This window comes from Diaporthe amygdali (assembly GCF_026229845.1).
Source record: "Diaporthe amygdali strain CAA958 chromosome Unknown NODE_3_length_2959817_cov_65_330692, whole genome shotgun sequence".
Lineage (NCBI taxonomy): Eukaryota > Fungi > Ascomycota > Sordariomycetes > Diaporthales > Diaporthaceae > Diaporthe > Diaporthe amygdali.
In genome coordinates, this window is record NW_026517023.1 from 2535458 (window position 1) to 2553984 (window position 18527).

The window sequence follows — 18527 nt, forward strand, 5'->3', positions numbered from 1 at the left end:
AGCCGGAGGGGCTGCATCGTGCCTGGCCTGAATGCATCGACGGTCTACGACCTGCCCACCTGCCCAGCTTAACGGGCGTACAGCCTGCACCGTGATGCGGGGTTTCTTGCGATAGCGCCCGGGATCACTTCTCACCTTCACTGAAGTGATCACCTGGAATGTGACCATGCATGGGACCAGACTCAGGACACGAGAAGCACCACACAAGCACCGAGGGAATGCGCCTGTCGGCGCTTTTCTCTCTGAATGCTGCTGCAGGTGGCAGCCGGGTTGACCTGCTCAAGGCTCCGAGGTGTGCCAAATCTGTCTAGCCTGAGCGTGGCGCCGAAAGAACTGCTGGATATGCTTCCACAAACCTTTGCCTCGATACGCTTCCGCTTCCGCGGCCAGCAAAATATGACATATCAGGGTCCTTCATGCCAGTATGGGCCGAGAATGATCGCCATGCTCTCTTCAGATACAGCTACACCGGGGTTCACAATCAACTGTACCACAAGACAGGTCATCATCCCACCATACATGTGGTCTTCTGAGCATCCCTGGAAGCTTTTGTCTCCTTGTGACAGCTGCACTCCTAGTTTTGTCTCGCAACATGTAACCTCAACGAAACCCCATTCAAGTATGACGCAACTGGCAGGTGGGCGAACAGTCTTGAAGAACGTTCTGGCCAACACTTTTGTGGCATAGTCAAGGGAGGGTGGGCACGCACTAGAACAACAATGAACCCATCGGCGGCCCGTTCCATGCCCACCCACCTTAGTCCGACCACTTATACAGTTGCAGTCACATCGGCTTCAATGCTTGAGGGGCTGGGGGCTTGGTGTGCTCACCGTTTAGTCACTTCTCGCTTTAATCACAATATGAGCATCGCGGCTCGCCGACCCTCATTCCTCATGCCCCAAATCATGTCGAATGGAGGACTATCGCACGTTCTCGCTTGGTCCGCCCCTCTTCTCCATTGAAGCAGCATTGGGGATACGGACATGCGCATGCAAGACCCAGCCTGTCAGTTATGAATAGAACCGCGTTGCACAGCGTTCGTTTCACCCCATGGACTGCAGCGCGGCAGTTGACAGCGGGGGGGGGGGACAAGTAAGGGTCTCGCTCACCTACTCGGAGACTACCGTGAGGTGATCCGGTCACTCTGCCCACCTGGGGAAATGTAAGTTTTCCGGAGAACAAACAGAAGTCTTTTGTTTGGTTTGAGCCGTTGTCTTCTTGGAGAGAATGGGGGCTCTTTCAATAAAGGGAGAAATTGAACAGTCCAGGCCCAAGCCACCAAGGGACTTGATGCAAGATGCTAGTGAAGCGATTTGTGTCACGAATAACAAGACCTAGTGCCTTTTTCAGCGGCATCAGCCCGCCGTGTTCCTGTTGGGGTCCGATAGATAAGGACAACGTCAGTGGCCGATGACCTTGGAGCTCTGTTGATATTAAATCTGAGCAGCTGGGACGTGGAAAGCCCGAGGGGCCACCGCCAAGACTATGGTTGTCATGCACAGCACCGAGGCTTTACTGGATCCTGACAGCAGAGCCTCCATATTAACTGAAGGCAACGACGCTCACTAAGCACTTCAGTCGGCTTCCACATCCTCATCCTCGCTTTTGGCCCACAAGCAGAGAGATCGTCGTTTCCTCCACTAACAACAGAAACCCAAAGACGGAGCTGACAGGCTGGTCCTTGTCGCCATCCCGGACGGTGTGACCCGACAGCCTGGAACGCTAGAACCTGTGAGCGCACAGACACAGGGCTTCAATTGACAGGCAGCGGTATCCCTGCAACCTCAAACCCACAGTCTAGATCCCCCACGAACGGCCTCCAAAAGAGCGAGCACCTAACGGCGCTCACGGCGCCAATAGGACGGGCTGTAGCGCCTGTGGGACGCCCGTTGTCTGCGCGTTGGTGGTCGAAGGGTCCACTGGTTGAACCTTTGGTTGCTTGATCTTGGTTCTTGATCGCTTCACGGGACCGGCCGTCCTGCAGTAGCTTTGAGACTTGGGGGTGTTGCGTCCGGCTGTTGTACCCTGTGCGCAGCAAAACCTCAAGAACGTTGTGCTTGGAAGCATGCCAATGGTTTCAGCGTATCTTATATATGTTCATTCCCCTATCTCTCTTTCTTCTCTCTTTTTTTGTGATTTCATTTCTCTTTCCCATTTTTCTTCTTCTTTTTTTCTTTTTGTGGAGTTGTCATTTTCTTTCTCGGAAATGGCTTAGGCGAGGGTACTTTGTTGACAATGCTTGTGTAGGTTCAAACCATACTGTAGAAAAGGGTATCATAGATCATCATAAGATCATCGAAAACCATATCGTAGAAAATCTTCTCGTAGAAAATCTTCTCGTAGAAAATCTTCTCGTAGAAAATCTTCTCGTAGAAAATCTTCTCGTACAATATTATTAGAAGACCGATAAGAGAAATACCAGAGTTCAACTGAGAACTGGTGATGAGAACACTCTGTTCATGCCACCTCCAAATGCCACGTCGGCAGTGCTACCACACAAATCATGGCTCATCGCCTTTCCCAGGATTTCTGTTGGGTGGATAGATTAGCGAAGCATCGTCATCGTCATCGTGATATATGAGAAAGAGGAACCGGAATCTGGGAAGAGGAGATTTCCGACCACGACGTGATCGATCTGTAGATTTCTCCAGAGATGGTGTTTCAGTGCATGGTTTATGGACTGACTTCAGTTCTGAATTGTTCAGGCTGATGTCACGTCCACGGAACCCGCGCAGGCCACAGATTACGAAGTTGGATGGAGGGTCACACCTGGAGACATCATTCGACACCATCCACGTCGAAGACGTGAATTTTCGGTTTGACACATGTCCACCACAGCACACATCTGTTGAGGAGTTGCTAGCCGCTGCAGATATGTCACCCCACGCGGCCCTTACAGCCGTCCAACTGCACTCAAAGGCTCGATTAGTCTCATTTCTGCGTACTAGGTCATCGGCAGTATGATTGAGGCCGGTGAAGATGCGCCCAGACTTGACTTGGCTGTGTTTCTGCTCACTGGGGCAAAGGTCTCCTGTTGTCTAGTCCCCTCTCAGGCGCGCGAGACTTGAATATGCTCTAGGGTACTGTACCCAGCTGAGCCGGTCAATGTATGTGATCCATCACATTGTAAAATGTTATCGACCTTGTCGTCAGTTCCTTGTCATGGTCCGATGGTTGGCGTTGAGATGGGACATCTAGGTGCTTTGGGTAGCAATCCGGTCTGACAACCCCAGGCTGCATGATGCGGCGCCGAGAGGTGCATGGTCTGGACCCCTTGATCGCAATGTTGCACCGAGGTAAATCCGGCATGTTCACAGATTCTGTGTGCTGTCAATTGAATGTCAAAAATTAGGCATAGATCTAGAACATACCATATATCAATTTCGCACGTGCTATATCCGCTCTCCCATAGCACAGCGTAAGTTAAGAGGACAGGTCACAATCGAAATCGTAGACAACACTGCTTCAGGTTTTGAGGACCATCATGGGTATTAAGTGTCATAATCATAGCAAAAGATACAATTTCTTTTGCGTCCAAACGCCGCCTCCCCCTGCCCTTCTCCCATCTGACACCCAGGTACGACACAGCCTATCCCCGAACAGCCCGCATTACAACGCCACGAACACAGTAGACAGATAAAGAAGCACCCAATAGGATCATGTCCGACAGACGCAATACCACACAAGACTGTAATTCCACAGTTCCTGAAGGAGAAAGTTTCGCCCCATACCCACCCACACGCAAAAGAGCCCCTCTTAGGCCCCTGGAAAAGCCAAGAAGAAAAAGCAACACACCACTACTAGGAAAACGCACAGACTTGTCCATCAGGCGCCTCGAACACTGCAAGCCCTGCACATCAGGATCGTTTGAAGGGTCCGGGTGACAGCGTGGTCGACATCCCCGTGCTTGACAGCTCACTAGTGCGCCTACTCACTGCCCTTTTTGTCCTCACCGTGCTTCGGGAGGCGCACCCGCGGGGAGCGCCCTTGATTCTTTTAGGGCTGATGCGCTGCAGACGGTGGTGGCGTCAGCATGCCTCTCTGTGTAGATCGATGCAGGCAGGGTTCAGAGATTTGGTTGAGTGAACTGCATGACCCACTAGTGTGCCAAAAGAAATTGAACTACTTACCTGGACGTCCGCAAAATGCCTCTGATCGCTCGATGCCACGAATTATCGTACAGACAATAGCCAGGATGAAAAACAAAGGGATTGAAACCCGAGGGAAGAAAAGTTTATCCGCAGTATGGGCTCGTGTTCGCCCAAGCAGGGTTCGCGGCGATCAGGGCCGCGGCCTCCTCGGCCGTCAGACTGCTGCCGTGTATGAACAGCGAGGTTTCGATGCCCGACGGGGGCTCGAAGATGCCCGTAACCTGCTCGAGCGTGTAGCCCTGCTGCTGTGCGTAGTCTGCGGGTGACATTGAGGTCGCCGGCGGCGGTTGTTGGAACGGGTACCTGTCGGGATTTGCGATGAATCCGGGCAGGTAGCCACGGAACTTAGCTCCGTATGAGACATCATCCACGGGTGAGTCATGCGCGGACCCCGGTGGTGTTGTGGGCTCGGTGGAATGATCGAGGTCGCCTGACAGTCCCATTCTGTGCGTGTCGCGAGCGTTTCCCAGGTCCTGAGGGTAAAAATAATTGAGACTCAGAGGGCTTTGTCGGCTGGGTGAAATCCCGGCGCTCCTGGTCAACCCAAGCTGAGCTTGTGTGTAGTAGGCAGAGGAAGTATTCGGAGGCAGCTGCGGGGGGTATTCAGCGTAGTAGTGGCCGTCCTCTTCCGCATAATAAGGAGGTCCGCATCGCTGCAGTCGTTGGATTCGCTGCCGGGCTGCTTCTTGTTGTTGTTCAGCTTTCACTCTCTTCCTGTTTTGGGCGGCTTGGACACCACCTTTTCTGCCTGAAACGGCCTTCGTATTTCCGTCAAATGTCCTGTCACTTCTGTGGGATCGAACAGCACTCTTACTATTCCCCTTGCGGTACCTGGTCGTGCTCTCCACGCCGCCGTAGTATCCCGGCTCGAGATACCACTCAGTCGATTTCCTTCCATCGGCACCTGAAGCGTCCAATGACAGACTTCCGTCGCTGTTCAGACCCGCCTGGTTGGATGCTCGCTTGGTAAACGCCTGCGAAATCGCTTCTTGTTAGTTGAACCACATCCATCTCAACTTGCTAGAGAAGAATTACCTACCCCATTCATCGAAAGGTTATGCCTTATCGAATTTTGCCATCCTTTGCCTGTACTCTTTGCCTTGTCCGTGTTCTCCCTGAACCACTGATAAATCTCCTGTAACGTCATTGACTTGTTCGGCCGCGACAGGAAAGCCCTGTAGATGAGCTGCGCGTACGGCTCGTCGCTCTTACCTCCCGCAGGCTCAGTCGATGATCTAGATCCAAGAACATCCTCAGCATCGTAGAGGCTGGGGTTGTAGACCATGTCGGCGTCCATTTCAATGTCAGGATCAGGGGATAGGGGCGCGGTATCCTCCCGGTCTTTGCAGATTGCATCGCTTGTTATCGCTAAAGTGTTGCTGCAGGGAGACAAAGATGTCATGGATGTGCCAGCCGCGGGGTTTGGGTGCTTGTAAGTGCCACGCATCGGAGGAAAGCCAAGATCCTCGTCTCTGGCGTTGTCGTAGGGTTGGCCTGACCTTTCCCCTGACGTCGAGTACGACGAAGAAGTAGGCTGGGCTTCTTCGGCAGATGACGGAATAACAAAGCGGCTTGGGTGATAGAACAGCTGATGGTAAGAGGCTTCCTGCGGAGCAGTGAAATTTTCCCAAGGTGTCCAAGATTCCACGGGCTGATCCTGCCCATCGAAGTCATACAAGGCTGTCCGATCACTGCAGTTGTTGACATTATAGCCGAGACTTGGTCGTGAGGTTGAGACACTACCAACCGCTGGCTTGGAGACTTTGCCAAGGTTGTAGTCATCGAAGTCGGTCGAGTGGCTCGACCGAAGACCTTGCATGCGCTGTGAAGTATCCTCCAGATGGTACTGTGCATACTGAAATTGGTGTTCTGGACTAAGCTGTTGCAGTGTCGGAGATGAGCCGCCGCGCTCGGGTCTGTCTGTCCTGTCACCTTGATTATGGGACGAGCTCGCGACGGATCCCGAAAGGCGTGTCTCGTCAACTGTAGGCGACACTTTGGTAGGCGAGTAGGAACCGTTGAGGCCCGGGCTGATGTCTGTGATGGCCGCAGGAGGTGCTTGCGTCGTGCAGGCAGAATACTCATGTTTCAGATGGACATTTCTACACGGTGAGTGCGCTCCAGAGCCGTCAGGAGAGACCACAGGCGGGAAGTCATCCATGCTCTCAGGGTCTTGAGCCATGGCGTCTTGTTGATACTGAACGACAATGCTCAGGGTTAAAGGCGATACGAACTCGTGATGAATGGGGTCTCTGTCTCGGCTTTGAAACAATAGATGTTGTTGAGTCATCCGGATCATTCCTGTTTGGCGGCCACGGTTGGGATGGAGTGAAACAATGATGGTGACGAGTCAAGAGAAAACTAGAAACAAATGCTTCCAAGATGTATCTGGGTGTCAGGACAGGTGCTTGCTTGGTGTGCTTGATATGACGAACTGCAGCACAGGGAAACAATCTAGAAGCTGACGGTGAGTGGAAGCCTGCAGGTTGTGTAGGGAGGAAGCTATGCTCGAACTGATGGACATGGAGGGTGCTGCCTTCACTAATATCTCTCTTTGACTTCCCCTTCTCACGATCAGATCTAGAAGACGAGCTGGGCCAGTAGTTGGATTAGATCGATTCGATGTCACTCATGTGGGCAGGGCTTGGGAGATCGGCCAGGGTCCTAATGCAGACCTTCCTTGCAGATCAGGACAGACAAGGATACTTGGGTAGTATTTTACAACATTCCGCCGCATAATGAGGCAAGGCAGGGGAGGTTGTGAGAGGGGGCAGCATCTAGGGACCCAAAGAGGAGTGCATCTAGCGAACACGTCCAGCGATGCAGATGACTGGTTACCTGGCAGCTCAAACATGCCTTAGCAGAGCCCCGTATTGTGTACTTCCTTTCTTGTACCTCCATTGAAGGCATGCGGGGCGGCTGGACCTGCCTCTGAGCACGAACCTAGATAGTTGGAAGCCACTGCGTGCGTGCTTGTGCGCTGCCACGGGTCGTGTGTGCTGGGCTTACAGATCTGTGTGGGCGTGGATTGGGTGTGAGCGAAAGCGTTGGGCAAACGAAACATGGCTTGCTGTCATCGCAGTTTCTCCTGAAGTGGTCGCATCTGGGGCCTGATGGCAGTCGGTCGTCCGGCAATGAAAGTCTGCAGCTATGGGAGAGGGTAAAGCCCCGCTGCTCCCTGATACAGAGTGATCTTTGATGGGTACCGAGCACCAGGGGGCACACATACGTACCGTAGCGACCACAAAGCCGTTAAGATCCACCCTTTCCACGCAGGCACAACAGTGTCAGCCCCAAAACGTCACAGGGGACCTGTCCTGGGGAGCATGGGGGCCGCATGGGGGTCCCCATCGAGGCCAGTGAGCCTAGGGTGTGACCAAGGTGAAGTTGTAAAGGAATGCAAAGGAAAGGCGAGCTTCGTGGAACAAGAGGCGACCATAAAGAGCCGTGTGTATCTGATGAAGGGAGGTGGAGCCTGACAGAACTTCTGCCTAGCAGGTCAAAGAGAGTGTTACCTCGTCGTGCCTTTGCTGGATCGGCTGGTCTGTTCGAAGTATACTTGGCAGTACTTCGCCCGAATGGTGACCTCTTCCCATCGCCTCCGGAAACAGAAGCTACTTGTGTCTGCCAGAGCTGCGACGGCTGTGACGCCCAGAGACGTGCGGAAAGCTGCATTCGGTCCCGCCAGTTCTGCCAATTATTTCGTTTAGAAAGAGGCTACAGAGCAGGTCATGACCATGTATCCAAGGGCAACAGAAGTAGACCGCTCTCGGGATTAGGAAGATTGCGTGCATGGGACGGGAGAGTAAAGCATTCTGGAAGGTGGAAGGGCCCAGAAATTTGACGCCAATCTATTGCTGAACAGTACCAGTGGGGCCATGGTTGCATGCATCTCAGGGTAAAAGTCAGCGAAGAGGAAGCCGCCATTTGGGTGGCTAGAACTCACCGCCGCGGCTTCTGGACTGCTTCTGGATAGTTTTCGATGTTGGATACACAACACAGCCTTTGCCCAGAAGTTGGAATCGAGAGAGCAAGGCTTCCCCCTTTCCCTCTGAGCCAGCGATCATTTAGTGTGATGATATCAAGATGGGGAAGCACAAGAGCAACTAGCGGTATCAGCCTTCCCAACAGGGACCCGCAGGCAGCTGAATGTCGCACAAGTCAGTTGCCGGGCGAGCGCGGCCAGACTCGATGGCTGAGGGCATGACGATGGCGCGGTCAAGATCAGGGTGTGGGAACGTGAACAGTAGGTGAGAAGGCCGCTATAGTACCGTTGGGGTTTCACAGGAAGCCTATTGCCTGCCATTAGTCCCATGCGCCCTGCAGCAGAGGCAACGTGTGATGTGATTACATAAGTATCGGAGACTCTCAGAATGACCATTCTTCCATCATTGTGCCGTTTTGGCCTGCCAGAAAATGCTGATTATACAACCAACATGCAGGTCAGGTCCATCCCTGCTATAGAAGGGCTTGCCGCTGTCAGAGACGTAGCCAAGAGTCAATTCCCCGCCGCCTCCAATCTTGCATATGTTTGAGGTGGCGCCATACCTCTTAGACCAAGGCACTTTTGGGCAACGATGCTTGCAAATGTGGATGGCACAGCACCTGTTCTTGTTGCATTACTTTCTATAGTAAATCTACAAAGAGCGTTAGCATCGGCGCTTTAATAAATCATCGGAGAGCTTGGTTAAAGTCGGAAAACCACTGACCTTCTTGAACTGAAAGTGTAGCTGAAGAATTCCCTGTTGAGGATAGTTAGCCAGTGGACCACACAAGGCCTGCTGAACCTTTTTGGGCCTTTCATGGCCCAAATAAACAGAACATCGATTTTGTAAATGTTTGTACTCGCACTACAGCCCGAAAGCTTCCTGGCGGGGCACAGCGGAAGAAATTTGACATACCTTGTCGAAGCTGCTGCGAAACCCTCGGTCCCTCTTCGCAGAGTAGTCCCACTCTCGGTCGACGATACGAAATGCAATATCTTCGTACGGTGGACCTGCAATGAAACGAAGGAGACAAGTGTCCTCCTCTCCTGCGGGAGCAAAAGATTCTCCTCTGCGTCGGCCGCCCTCCCGCATGATCTTGAACGTAGGCGCCTTAGTCTTGTCGATCAAATCCGGGTAGAAAATGTTGAACTTGTAGCCCTGGACCACCTTCGGAGGCGGATTGTCGTGGTCATAGTGTGTTTGATTATATTTGTTCCATTCGTATCCCATTGTCACCCTGTTGAAGTACTGTGGCTTCCGTGGGCGATACTTATCAGCCCACTTCGGCTTGGTGGCACTAGGGACAGCTTCTTCTGCCGTGAAGATTTCCTCGTTTTCGCTAATTCCACGCGCGACCTCACGCTCATAAAGAGCCCGAGTAGCCTGGGAGAAGTCCTGCGCACCGCTCGACGCAAACCGTGCTGTTCCAGGAGGCGCGTTGCTGTCTTCGGAGGCACCAGCACCAGCGGAGGATGAAGCAGCGGTTGGCGGCTTGGCCGCTCGTGAGGTGGCCTCTCCAGAACTCATCCCAGCCCGCGAGCCATGAAGATCGATATCTGCCGACGCAAGAGCATCTGCTTTGGCTGGGTTGCTGGACCTGAACTGCTCGATGCGGCTCTCCTTGATCGCTTCACAAATCTTGTTCAGCTTCGCTTTTGCCTTGTAAACCAGCAAATTTCTCAGCAACCCCTCCCAATAATCCCTGTCGACATTCTCGTCTGATTGTAATTTGGCCTTGATCTGTTTTTCCAGACCCTCAAGTTGCTCAAAGGTCTTGGGACCTAGAATCCTATCCACATCCGAGGATACGGCACTGACTGCACGTCCTTCGTGGTCGTTTCCCTGTAACTTCGTCCTCCTATCTTTGCAAAGAGTGAGGAGAGAGCTCCAGTAGTCGCGATTCCTCTGGCTGGTCTCCAATGTGTGAAAAGAGGTGATGTCTGACTCCAACTCTTTGAGCTCTGCCGCGTTGGAACTATCCACTATTTTTTCGGGTGACGGTACATTGATCTCGATATCGCCATCGTCATCGTCGAAGACATCCCGATCATTGTCGATATAACGAAGGTTGAAGGCCAGGTAGTCGACGGCCCTGGCGCGCCCCTCTCGGACCCGGATGTCGGCCTTCTTCTTGGACTGCTTAAGGACGAACTTGTCTTCGTCGGCCACAAATTTCCTGGATTGATCGTCTTGGCTCAGGAATCGGGCGGTATTGGCCGCCGCGTTTGACGGGCTTGGTTTCGAGGGCTTGGTGATACGGTTGTTGGGGTCTCGTCGTGGGCCGGTAATGTCTCTGTCCTGCCGTTGAGGCGACTTCGTACCATCAATCATTGCCTGTCGTCCCGGATCCATGATGGGCGACAAGGAGGAAAGCTGGGCGACTCGAGCTGGGTTATGTTTGTACTTGTAGGGTTGCGTGAGGTTCTGCTGAAAGGTGACGCACATGCGAACTATTCCAAGGCTGTCGTCGATCACTTTAGGAGACCCGGACGCGCTTGGCACTTGGCTGCTTATGTAAGCCACCACGAACTTAGTCACAGAAAGCTGTGAGGCAGCCCTGCCATTCACCCATTTGAGTCGCGAACACCACGACTAAGATCAATTCCTCCCTACTGGCACTGAAGCAATAGCTCACCCATTCTTTTGCTGGGGCGACGCCGTTTGGGCAAGGTGTATTCTTATCAACGCTAAGGTGTCCACTATTGAAGTCTGGACTGCTGACCATAAGAACACGATACCCAGGGGTTGGAAAGATCTTGTTCGAGATCGACTGTTTCTGGGGAGGATTTGCGTTAATACTATGCATGATAGACATCCGAAAAATTGGTCAGCTTGCTGATTCCATTGCACACGAACTTCCCAATAGTCCCAAAGCTCCAAATCTACATCCATCGTGGAAATGTAAACTCCTACTTGAACATGGGGTGAGGTATCATTACAACTTCTCCGGTATTGACTTATCGATTAAAGCGCACACTAAAATTCATTTTGCCCTTCCCAGTCCTTTGCAAGACGAAGTCCCCATGCTTGCTCGACCCCCCTCCCATTTTCAAGAAAAGGTGTTCATCTCCACAGCAATAGACGTCTTGGGGTATGGTTATGATGCTTGTCCGCTTTTTAGGACACTTAAAAGGCTTTGAAATTTTCAAATCTAGCTGGGTGGTCACTTCTTGGCTGCCAGTGTTGGCTGGACAGGGCAATCACTGATGAATGCAGTTTCAAATGCACAAACAGAAAAAGATGTCTCCGATTCATAACTCAAATTGTTGCTACAGTTTCTAAGTGTGCGGTGTCCATGATTACTGGTTCGGTGTCTGAGATTGGAAACAATATGACTCTTGCATGTATCCTTGTCCGCGGGGTCCTCCAGGTTGGTGTCGAAGGCATGTGTTCACCTAATTGAATCGAATGCTTAGAGTTCAGGAATGACTGGCAATTGGTCAGTCAATCGAATAGGTTCGAGCTTTCATCCAAACGCGCACATACGCTGTGGTCTGAAGACAAGTATGTCGATCATATCACTGTAAGCCAGGCCGCTTCCGACGAAAGCCTACAGTGATCCTCTTTTCCATGTCCCGTCTTTGGGTAGAGTCCTCTCCCGGTTGAAACCTCGTCGACAGGTGGTAGTAAGATATTAAGGTTAAGATGTGGAGAGGCCGTCATGGCGACGTTGTGTCTGAGTAGCTGACACTGGTGCTCCACTTGAGAGGTGATGCTCGATCTGTTTTGTCCTTCTTTTCAAGTCATTGCATACCCATCAGAGGGTTTCGTATCTAGTGCATTGAGAACGAGTTCGGAAACAATGAGATCTTGTCGCCTGCCCTGCTACATGTATGCTGGACTTTGCAATTCCGCAACTCGGCGCGCGGGCCGAGATCGAGATGAGCCGCATGAAGAGCTGTACAAGCCGCGGCAGAATTTAAACTTGCTGGAATTGTGATTGATTCGACTCCATATTTCTGGCAGTTGATTCTAGTGATGCACATGAACTTTGATCGAAATATCATACACGGTCACTTTTAATTCGACCCCTTTTTTCCTTTTTTGTAGATCGTCGCGCTGCCGAATGTACAGGTGACGTATATTTAGAGATATCTTAGCGATCTTAGCGATGATTGCACACAAAAGAAATTCCTGCGCAGCGGTCTGTGCGGTTCAGTTCTGACTGTAGCAATTTTTGCTCACAAAAAGTCGGCCCGTGAGTTAACTTGGCATGGTTTCCATCTTGCACCCGTGACAATGATGTATCATATTCAGGTGTGTCTGCCGCAGTTGATGCGATCCACTATCCCTCAGGTCAAACGGGTCACCGGTGGAAGATATCGCCTCTGAAAGGAGCAAGGGCCGCCGGAGCCTCGAGCCAATCCAGCATTGTGGTCCATATTAACATGTTGTTGGTGCCGGGGCTGACGTGCTTCAGCCAAACGACCTATGAGACGTTCAACTGAGGGTCCCCCCTTTGCGGAAGGTAAGGCGAGCGTGCCGTGCATGCGCATCGTAGCGAGCGCTTGGTCACCCGAATTTTCCTGAATTGCGGTCTGCCTTTAATGCTGGCTCTCACCCAAGATCCTATCCCACCGTCCTACTCTCTATCGGCAAAGTCTAAGTTGCCTCGCTTTTCGTACAGCACATTCTCTTCAAGCATTTCCCACCACCCGGTGATAATGCTGGACTCGTTCTTCCTGCGCTCTGGGTCCGAGGAGCTGGCCAAGGCAATCCACTCGCTTTCTGGGGCTGTCACGACTATCTTCCTCTTCACGCGAATCTGGGCGAGGACTAGCCTGTACAAGGGGCTTTGGTGGGATGATTACATTTGTAGGTTAACCATCCTCGTGCCAGATATTGGATTGTAACAAGTGTGGTGACAATTGACACCATAAGTGATTGCATCCTGGGCTCTCCTGCTATGCGGCAACGGACTGGCTGCCGCTGCGCCGTCGTATGGCTTCAGAGTCATTGAAGGCACTTCGCACGGGTGGCTACTTGCCTTCTCTTCCATCAGCCTTTTTTACATTGCTATGGCTTTGAGCAAGACTGCCTTTGCGGTGACCCTGATCCGGCTCTCAAGTGGCAGGACGCGAGTGATTCTGTGGATTGTCGTCTTGTTGGTCTGTGCCGTAAATATCGCGGCGGCCGTGATCACCTGGCTCGATCTTTGCGATGCGCGCGCGGATGTTAGGGGTATCTCTGGCTTTTGTGTCGCTATGCAGACTGCAGTTTGGATACATGTGGCCAACGCCATTGTTACTCTACTTGCCGACGCCTACCTGGCGTATTTACCTTGGAGGGTGCTGGCCAAGATATACATTCCAAGCAAAGAGAAATGGGGTGTGGGTATCACTATGAGTCTCGTTGGCCTAGCAGGAATAGTCTGCTTGGTCAGGTGAGTGATATCACGATGGCCCAGCACTGAGAGCCCTCCGTATCCCGTGCCAGAATCTGATGGAGACAACTTTTGCAGGACAGTCTTGGCAAGCCACAGCCCGAAAGCAACCGAGGAACTGGGGACTCCGGACTGGACCTGTGAGTATCGATCTATACCACCTCTGCATCGAGGAGGGCATTTTATTGACACTCAGCAGATGGGTGGGTGGCTCTCGTCGGTCTCTTCCAGGCCGAAGTCGGAATCTACATTGTTGCACAGGCAATTCCCCTGCTTCGAGTTTTCTATCTCGGCCAAACAAATCGATCAAGCCGGTCTTCAGGCTCAATCCGAGAGGCCGCAACGCCTTCATTTGTGGGAAAGAAGATGACGACACGAGTGACCGGTGGAGAAACAATACACGAAGCCGATGAAAGCATTGAGCTGGTCCAACTCCCCAGTGGCCGCATCGTCCAAGCTAATTCGGAGGAGGGCAAGGCGTTCAGGGCATCTCGACCAGCACAGAGTGCCGATGTCCCTGAGACGCAAGCGCAGCAAGCCAGCGGATTCAATATGGACGACGAGGTGCACCGTGTCTGGGCTGATATGGGCCTCTCCAGGAGGGCTTGGTCGCAGTCACCATCGCCGCCGCCTGCAGCTCGAGAGGTACAACACCTGGGGTGAGACATCGAGGATGAAGATGTAAATGTTGAAAAAACAAGGCAGGCCTGTTTCATTTGATGTGGACCGGATCAGGCTTCTTGTGATAGGAACAGCAGCCAGACCAGAGGTCTGTCGAGAAAGTCGCAGCTTTCTAGTCGTACCCGTACCTTGTGTCCAAAGAGAGGCCAAGATGCAGTGGAACGGAAGATGCGGACTGCGGCCAGCAACCTAGTCATCATGCTGATTTCGAGTATAGTCAGAAGTTGCAATGATAGTAATGTTCCAGGTCTTCCCTCAAGATACTAGATTACATGTAGACGTATCTAGACATGCCATCGGTTGTGAGACGAGCACAGCTTTGAGCAGACAGAGTGTCTCGGGACAGGGCGGTGTGGTCACATTGTGGTAGTGAACTCTGAGAGATGAGATGGCTGAGTGACCACAATGAAGCCCTGGATAATTAGAGTCTTGACAGGTCGCTGAGAAGAGACAGGGATCGTCGTCATAGTAAGTGAGGCTCGCCTCGGAGTTCACAGCTGGCCCAAGCTTCTCCCGTTTGCAGGGGTCCAGGGGGCAGGAGCTGCCCCGCTGCGAGGCCGTTTTCTGAGCTCCCAGTTCAAGGTTGATGGAAGGGCCTAGAAATCTCCATGCTATTGAAGTCTGCCTATCCAGCCGGGATGAAAACGGGGGACCACCACGAGTCTCACCAGCCACTGTTACTGTAGGAGGAACAACCACAGCAACAATAACAACAGTAACACCACCACCCCATCCTTCTCTTCAAACTTTTCCAACCCCCAACAGTTTCCATACCACTTCATACCCCTCCATATCCATTTGTTCTGCGCTTGCGTGAACACGGCCAATACCAATTTACTCTTCCACTTCTGTCGCATCCCCCACCATGTCGACCGCGGATGAGCTCAAGGCTCTGGGCAACAAGGCCATTGCCGCAAAGAACTTCGACGAGGCTGTGTAAGTCTTTACCTTCCGAGCTCTGGTCTCTCCACTCTTGCTTCTCTTGTAACCTTATTCTGACTCTTCGTCTCTGCAGTGACAAATTCACACAGGCCATTGCCTTGACGCCGGACAACCATATCCTCTACAGCAACCGGTCCGCAGCCTACGCCTCCAAGAGAGACTACGAGAACGCCCTGAAAGATGCCGAAAAGACCACAGAACTCAAGCCTGACTGGCCCAAGGGCTGGAGCCGGAAAGGTGCTGCTCTCCACGGCAGGCGTGACCTTGCCGGCGCTCTAGACGCCTACAAGAAGTCCTCCGAGCTGGACCCAAACAATGCCGCCGTCAAGAACGACATCGCCAACATTGAGCGAGCCCTGCAGACCCCAGAAGACCCCATGGGCGACCCTTCTGCCGGACTCGGCCAGATGTTCAGCGACCCCAACCTCATTGCGAAGCTCGCTGCCAATCCCAAGACGAGCTCCTTCATCTCCGACCCTGTGTTCATGAACAAGATTCAACAGATTCAGCGAGACCCCAAATCTCTGAATCCTCAGGAGCTTACTGGGGACCCGAGGTTCCTGCAGGTGCTCGGGGTCTTGATGGGCGTTGACATGCAGATGGGCATGCCCGACGAGGCTGGCCCGGCTGGTGGCGCGCCGCCACGTGAGGCTGAGGAGGAGATTAAGAGGCCCGAGCCTGCCAAGAAGGCACCTGAGCCCGAACCAGAGCCAGAGCCCATGGAAGAGGATGAGGAGTCGATTGCTAAGAGGAAAGCCAAGGAGGAGGCCGACAAGCTGAAGGCTCAGGGCACCGCTGAGTACAAGAAGCGAAACTTTGACGCGGCCATTGAGAACTATTCCAAGGCATGGGAAACTCACAAGGACATCACCTACCTGACCAACCTGAGTGCCGCCTATTTCGAGAAGGGTGACTATGAAAAGTGCATCGAGGCCTGCACACAGGCTGTCAATGAAGGACGCGAGATCTACGCCGACTTCAAGCTGATAGCCAAGGCTTACGCTCGCATTGGCAGCGCCTATGAGAAGCAAGCCGACCTGACAAAGGCAATCGAGTACTACAACATGTCCCTGCGTGAGCACCGTACACCCGACATCTTGAACAAGCTTCGGGCCGCGGAGAAGAAGAAGCTCGAAGACGCCAAGAAGGCGCTCATCGACCCTGAGAAGGCCGAAGAGGCTCGCGTGCAAGGCAACGAGTTCTTCAAGAAGTCCGAGTACACCGAGGCTTACAAGGCCTACGAGGACATGGCCAAGCGCTCCCCGGAAGACCCCCGAGGCTACTCGAACAAGGCAGCGGCCCTGATCAAGCTTGGAGAGTTGCCAAGCGCCTTGGACGAGTGCAACACTGCCATCAAGAAGGACAAGACCTTCATCCGCGCATACATCCGGAAGGCACAGGCGCTCTTCATGATGAAGAGATACTCCGACTGCCTGGACGCGTGCGAGCAGGCCGCTGAGGTTGACCTTCAGCACCACAATGGTGCCAGTGCCAGGGAGATCGAGCAGCAGCAGCAGAAGGCGCTGGCCAAGATGTACGAGAGCCGCGAGGGTGAGACCGAGGAGCAGACTAGAGAGAGGATCATGCGGGACCCCGATGTAAGTGGCAGCCGAGCACGCCCCATTGTAATTGGAACACAACAGCTGACCCTCTTCGCAGATCATGGCCGTCATGCAGGATCCAGTGATGCAGTCTATCCTCCAGCAGGCTCAGTCCGACCCTGCCGCTCTCCGCGAGCACATGAAGAACGCCGGTGTGCGCTCCAAGATCCAGAAGCTTATCGCTGCTGGCGTTATTCGCGTTGGTTAAGTAAGTTCGTTTCTGCGAATCATGTTTGGCACGGCATGGATGGGAAGAAAAGGGACAGGCATTGGAAGGAAGTTGGTTGCATTCAGTGAGGAAAAGTAATGTACGATGAAACGATCATACCCTGATACCGATCAATTGAATTCCGTTCAGTTGAATTTGATGAGGTCAACCGAGAGAGGAAGACTCGCATTCGACCGTCGACACTGGCCACCCTGGCACACAAGATTGGTCCTGTCGGCCGCTCTCGTCCTGACCAACATCGAGCGGTCTTGGAGCAGTCGAGGCTCAAGGGCAGCGTATGGCTTATTTTTGCAGCGTCCATGGAGAGACTTGGCATGTATCTCATCTCTCACAGGCTTTCGGAAATCTAATCACTATTAACCCTGAAATTTCTGGCATGCTATGAAGGCCAAGCCCACAACATTTGGGCTCGTTGTCCCGCCCGCTATGTACACATTGAGCTTCTCGTGAAGTATTTACAAAAGCTCACTCCTATGTTATATTCAACTTTTTGTGCCGATAGCCCACCTGGACCTCAAAGGTCGGCCCTCAAGCCGGCAGGACGAACATGGTCGTCGCCGCCGGGTCAGCACCGTCACCACCACGAGCCGGCTGCGCCGGCGGCGGGGGCGAGGGAGCAGGAGGAGCTGCAGGTGGTGGCGGCACGGGTGGCGGCGGCGGCGGCGGCGGAGGAGGAGCAAGGGCAGGCGGCGCAGCCGACGGGGGCACGATGACGGTCGTGAATACCGTCGCGGTCGCCGTAGTGTTGGACCCGGTCGGCGCCTTGGGGAGGACCGCGTTCGCGAGCGGGATGTTGGCCGCGATGCCGCCCGCGATAGTCCGCCCGGGGATGTTGGCTGGTGCCCTTGCGGCGGCGTTGAAGTAGTTGATTAGGTCTGCTGGTTGGCTGTTGTTGCAGGGCAGGGAAGATGTCAGCCACGGCAGTGGTTATCATTTTCTTTTCCCCATGCGCACGGTGTTTCTTAGGGAAATAGGAGGAGAGGACGGCAGGACTCACGCATTTACGGTCATGACCATGCCCTGTTGGCAGTGCATCGCCTGCGCGCAGTACAAGAACATGGGCTGCGTATTCATGACGGGAACATTAAAAGTGCCGACCATGCCGCTCGCGCCGCCGTCAAACGGGATGAAGCCACTGTTCACCCCGGCGGCACCACCGGGTCCTTCCACGGGCTGACATGGAGACGAGGGCAGCGACTGCGTGACGGTGTGGTTCCGCGCTGCGAACTGGAACTGGAGCACGTCGCCCGGGTTGGCGGTGATGCTGTTCGGGGTGAAGGTCAGGGCCGTCCCGCCGACGAGCACGGGTATGATCTTGTTCGGGGTGGACGGTGCGAGTGGCTGGCTGTTGACTACGTGGTGAGAGAAAGGTCAGGTATCTGTCTGTGAATAACCGCTGGTTTGTTTGGATGCAGGCACAGGTGTGTATGCCTATTCACATCTATCTGCGAGGTGGAGTAGACATACCGGCAAAGTCAACAGCCCAAGACTGCCTCGCCGCTGTCAAGGCAAGGCATATCGTCGAGAGGAGTCGCCTCATTCTCTTTCGAATTA

General features: G+C 53.3%; 6 protein-coding genes across 6 annotated transcripts; 2 read left to right on the forward strand and 4 right to left on the reverse strand.

Moving 5' to 3' along the window:
* Positions 1 to 1845: 1845 nt before the first annotated feature.
* On the reverse strand, positions 1846 to 2792 carry J7T55_003173 (uncharacterized protein; the record flags this gene model as incomplete). The annotated part of the gene is made up of 3 exons (XM_053138324.1): positions 1846 to 2015; positions 2261 to 2436; positions 2686 to 2792. The coding sequence occupies 3 exons, from the start codon at positions 2790 to 2792 to the stop codon at positions 1846 to 1848; spliced, it is 453 nt and encodes a 150-aa protein (XP_052999039.1).
* A 1442-nt stretch (positions 2793 to 4234) lies between these two features.
* J7T55_003174 (uncharacterized protein) lies at positions 4235 to 6450 on the reverse strand (the record flags this gene model as incomplete). Its single annotated transcript, XM_053138325.1, has 2 exons — positions 4235 to 5125; positions 5191 to 6450. 2 exons carry the CDS (start codon positions 6448 to 6450, stop codon positions 4235 to 4237), a joined length of 2151 nt encoding a protein of 716 aa, XP_052999040.1.
* A 774-nt stretch (positions 6451 to 7224) lies between these two features.
* Positions 7225 to 10582, reverse strand: J7T55_003175 (uncharacterized protein; the record flags this gene model as incomplete). Its single annotated transcript, XM_053138326.1, has 8 exons — positions 7225 to 7299; positions 7385 to 7415; positions 7667 to 7841; positions 8098 to 8202; positions 8287 to 8413; positions 8588 to 8671; positions 8861 to 8893; positions 9053 to 10582. The coding sequence occupies 8 exons, from the start codon at positions 10580 to 10582 to the stop codon at positions 7225 to 7227; spliced, it is 2160 nt and encodes a 719-aa protein (XP_052999041.1).
* Positions 10583 to 12801: 2219 nt separating this feature from the next.
* Positions 12802 to 14183, forward strand: J7T55_003176 (uncharacterized protein; the record flags this gene model as incomplete). The annotated part of the gene is made up of 4 exons (XM_053138327.1): positions 12802 to 12952; positions 13019 to 13520; positions 13599 to 13660; positions 13720 to 14183. 4 exons carry the CDS (start codon positions 12802 to 12804, stop codon positions 14181 to 14183), a joined length of 1179 nt encoding a protein of 392 aa, XP_052999042.1.
* Positions 14184 to 15066: 883 nt separating this feature from the next.
* J7T55_003177 (heat shock protein sti1) lies at positions 15067 to 16952 on the forward strand (the record flags this gene model as incomplete). The annotated part of the gene is made up of 3 exons (XM_053138328.1): positions 15067 to 15137; positions 15217 to 16741; positions 16803 to 16952. The coding sequence occupies 3 exons, from the start codon at positions 15067 to 15069 to the stop codon at positions 16950 to 16952; spliced, it is 1746 nt and encodes a 581-aa protein (XP_052999043.1).
* Positions 16953 to 17501: 549 nt separating this feature from the next.
* J7T55_003178 (uncharacterized protein) lies at positions 17502 to 18513 on the reverse strand (the record flags this gene model as incomplete). Its single annotated transcript, XM_053138329.1, has 3 exons — positions 17502 to 17859; positions 17971 to 18325; positions 18441 to 18513. The coding sequence occupies 3 exons, from the start codon at positions 18511 to 18513 to the stop codon at positions 17502 to 17504; spliced, it is 786 nt and encodes a 261-aa protein (XP_052999044.1).
* Positions 18514 to 18527: the final 14 nt, after the last annotated feature.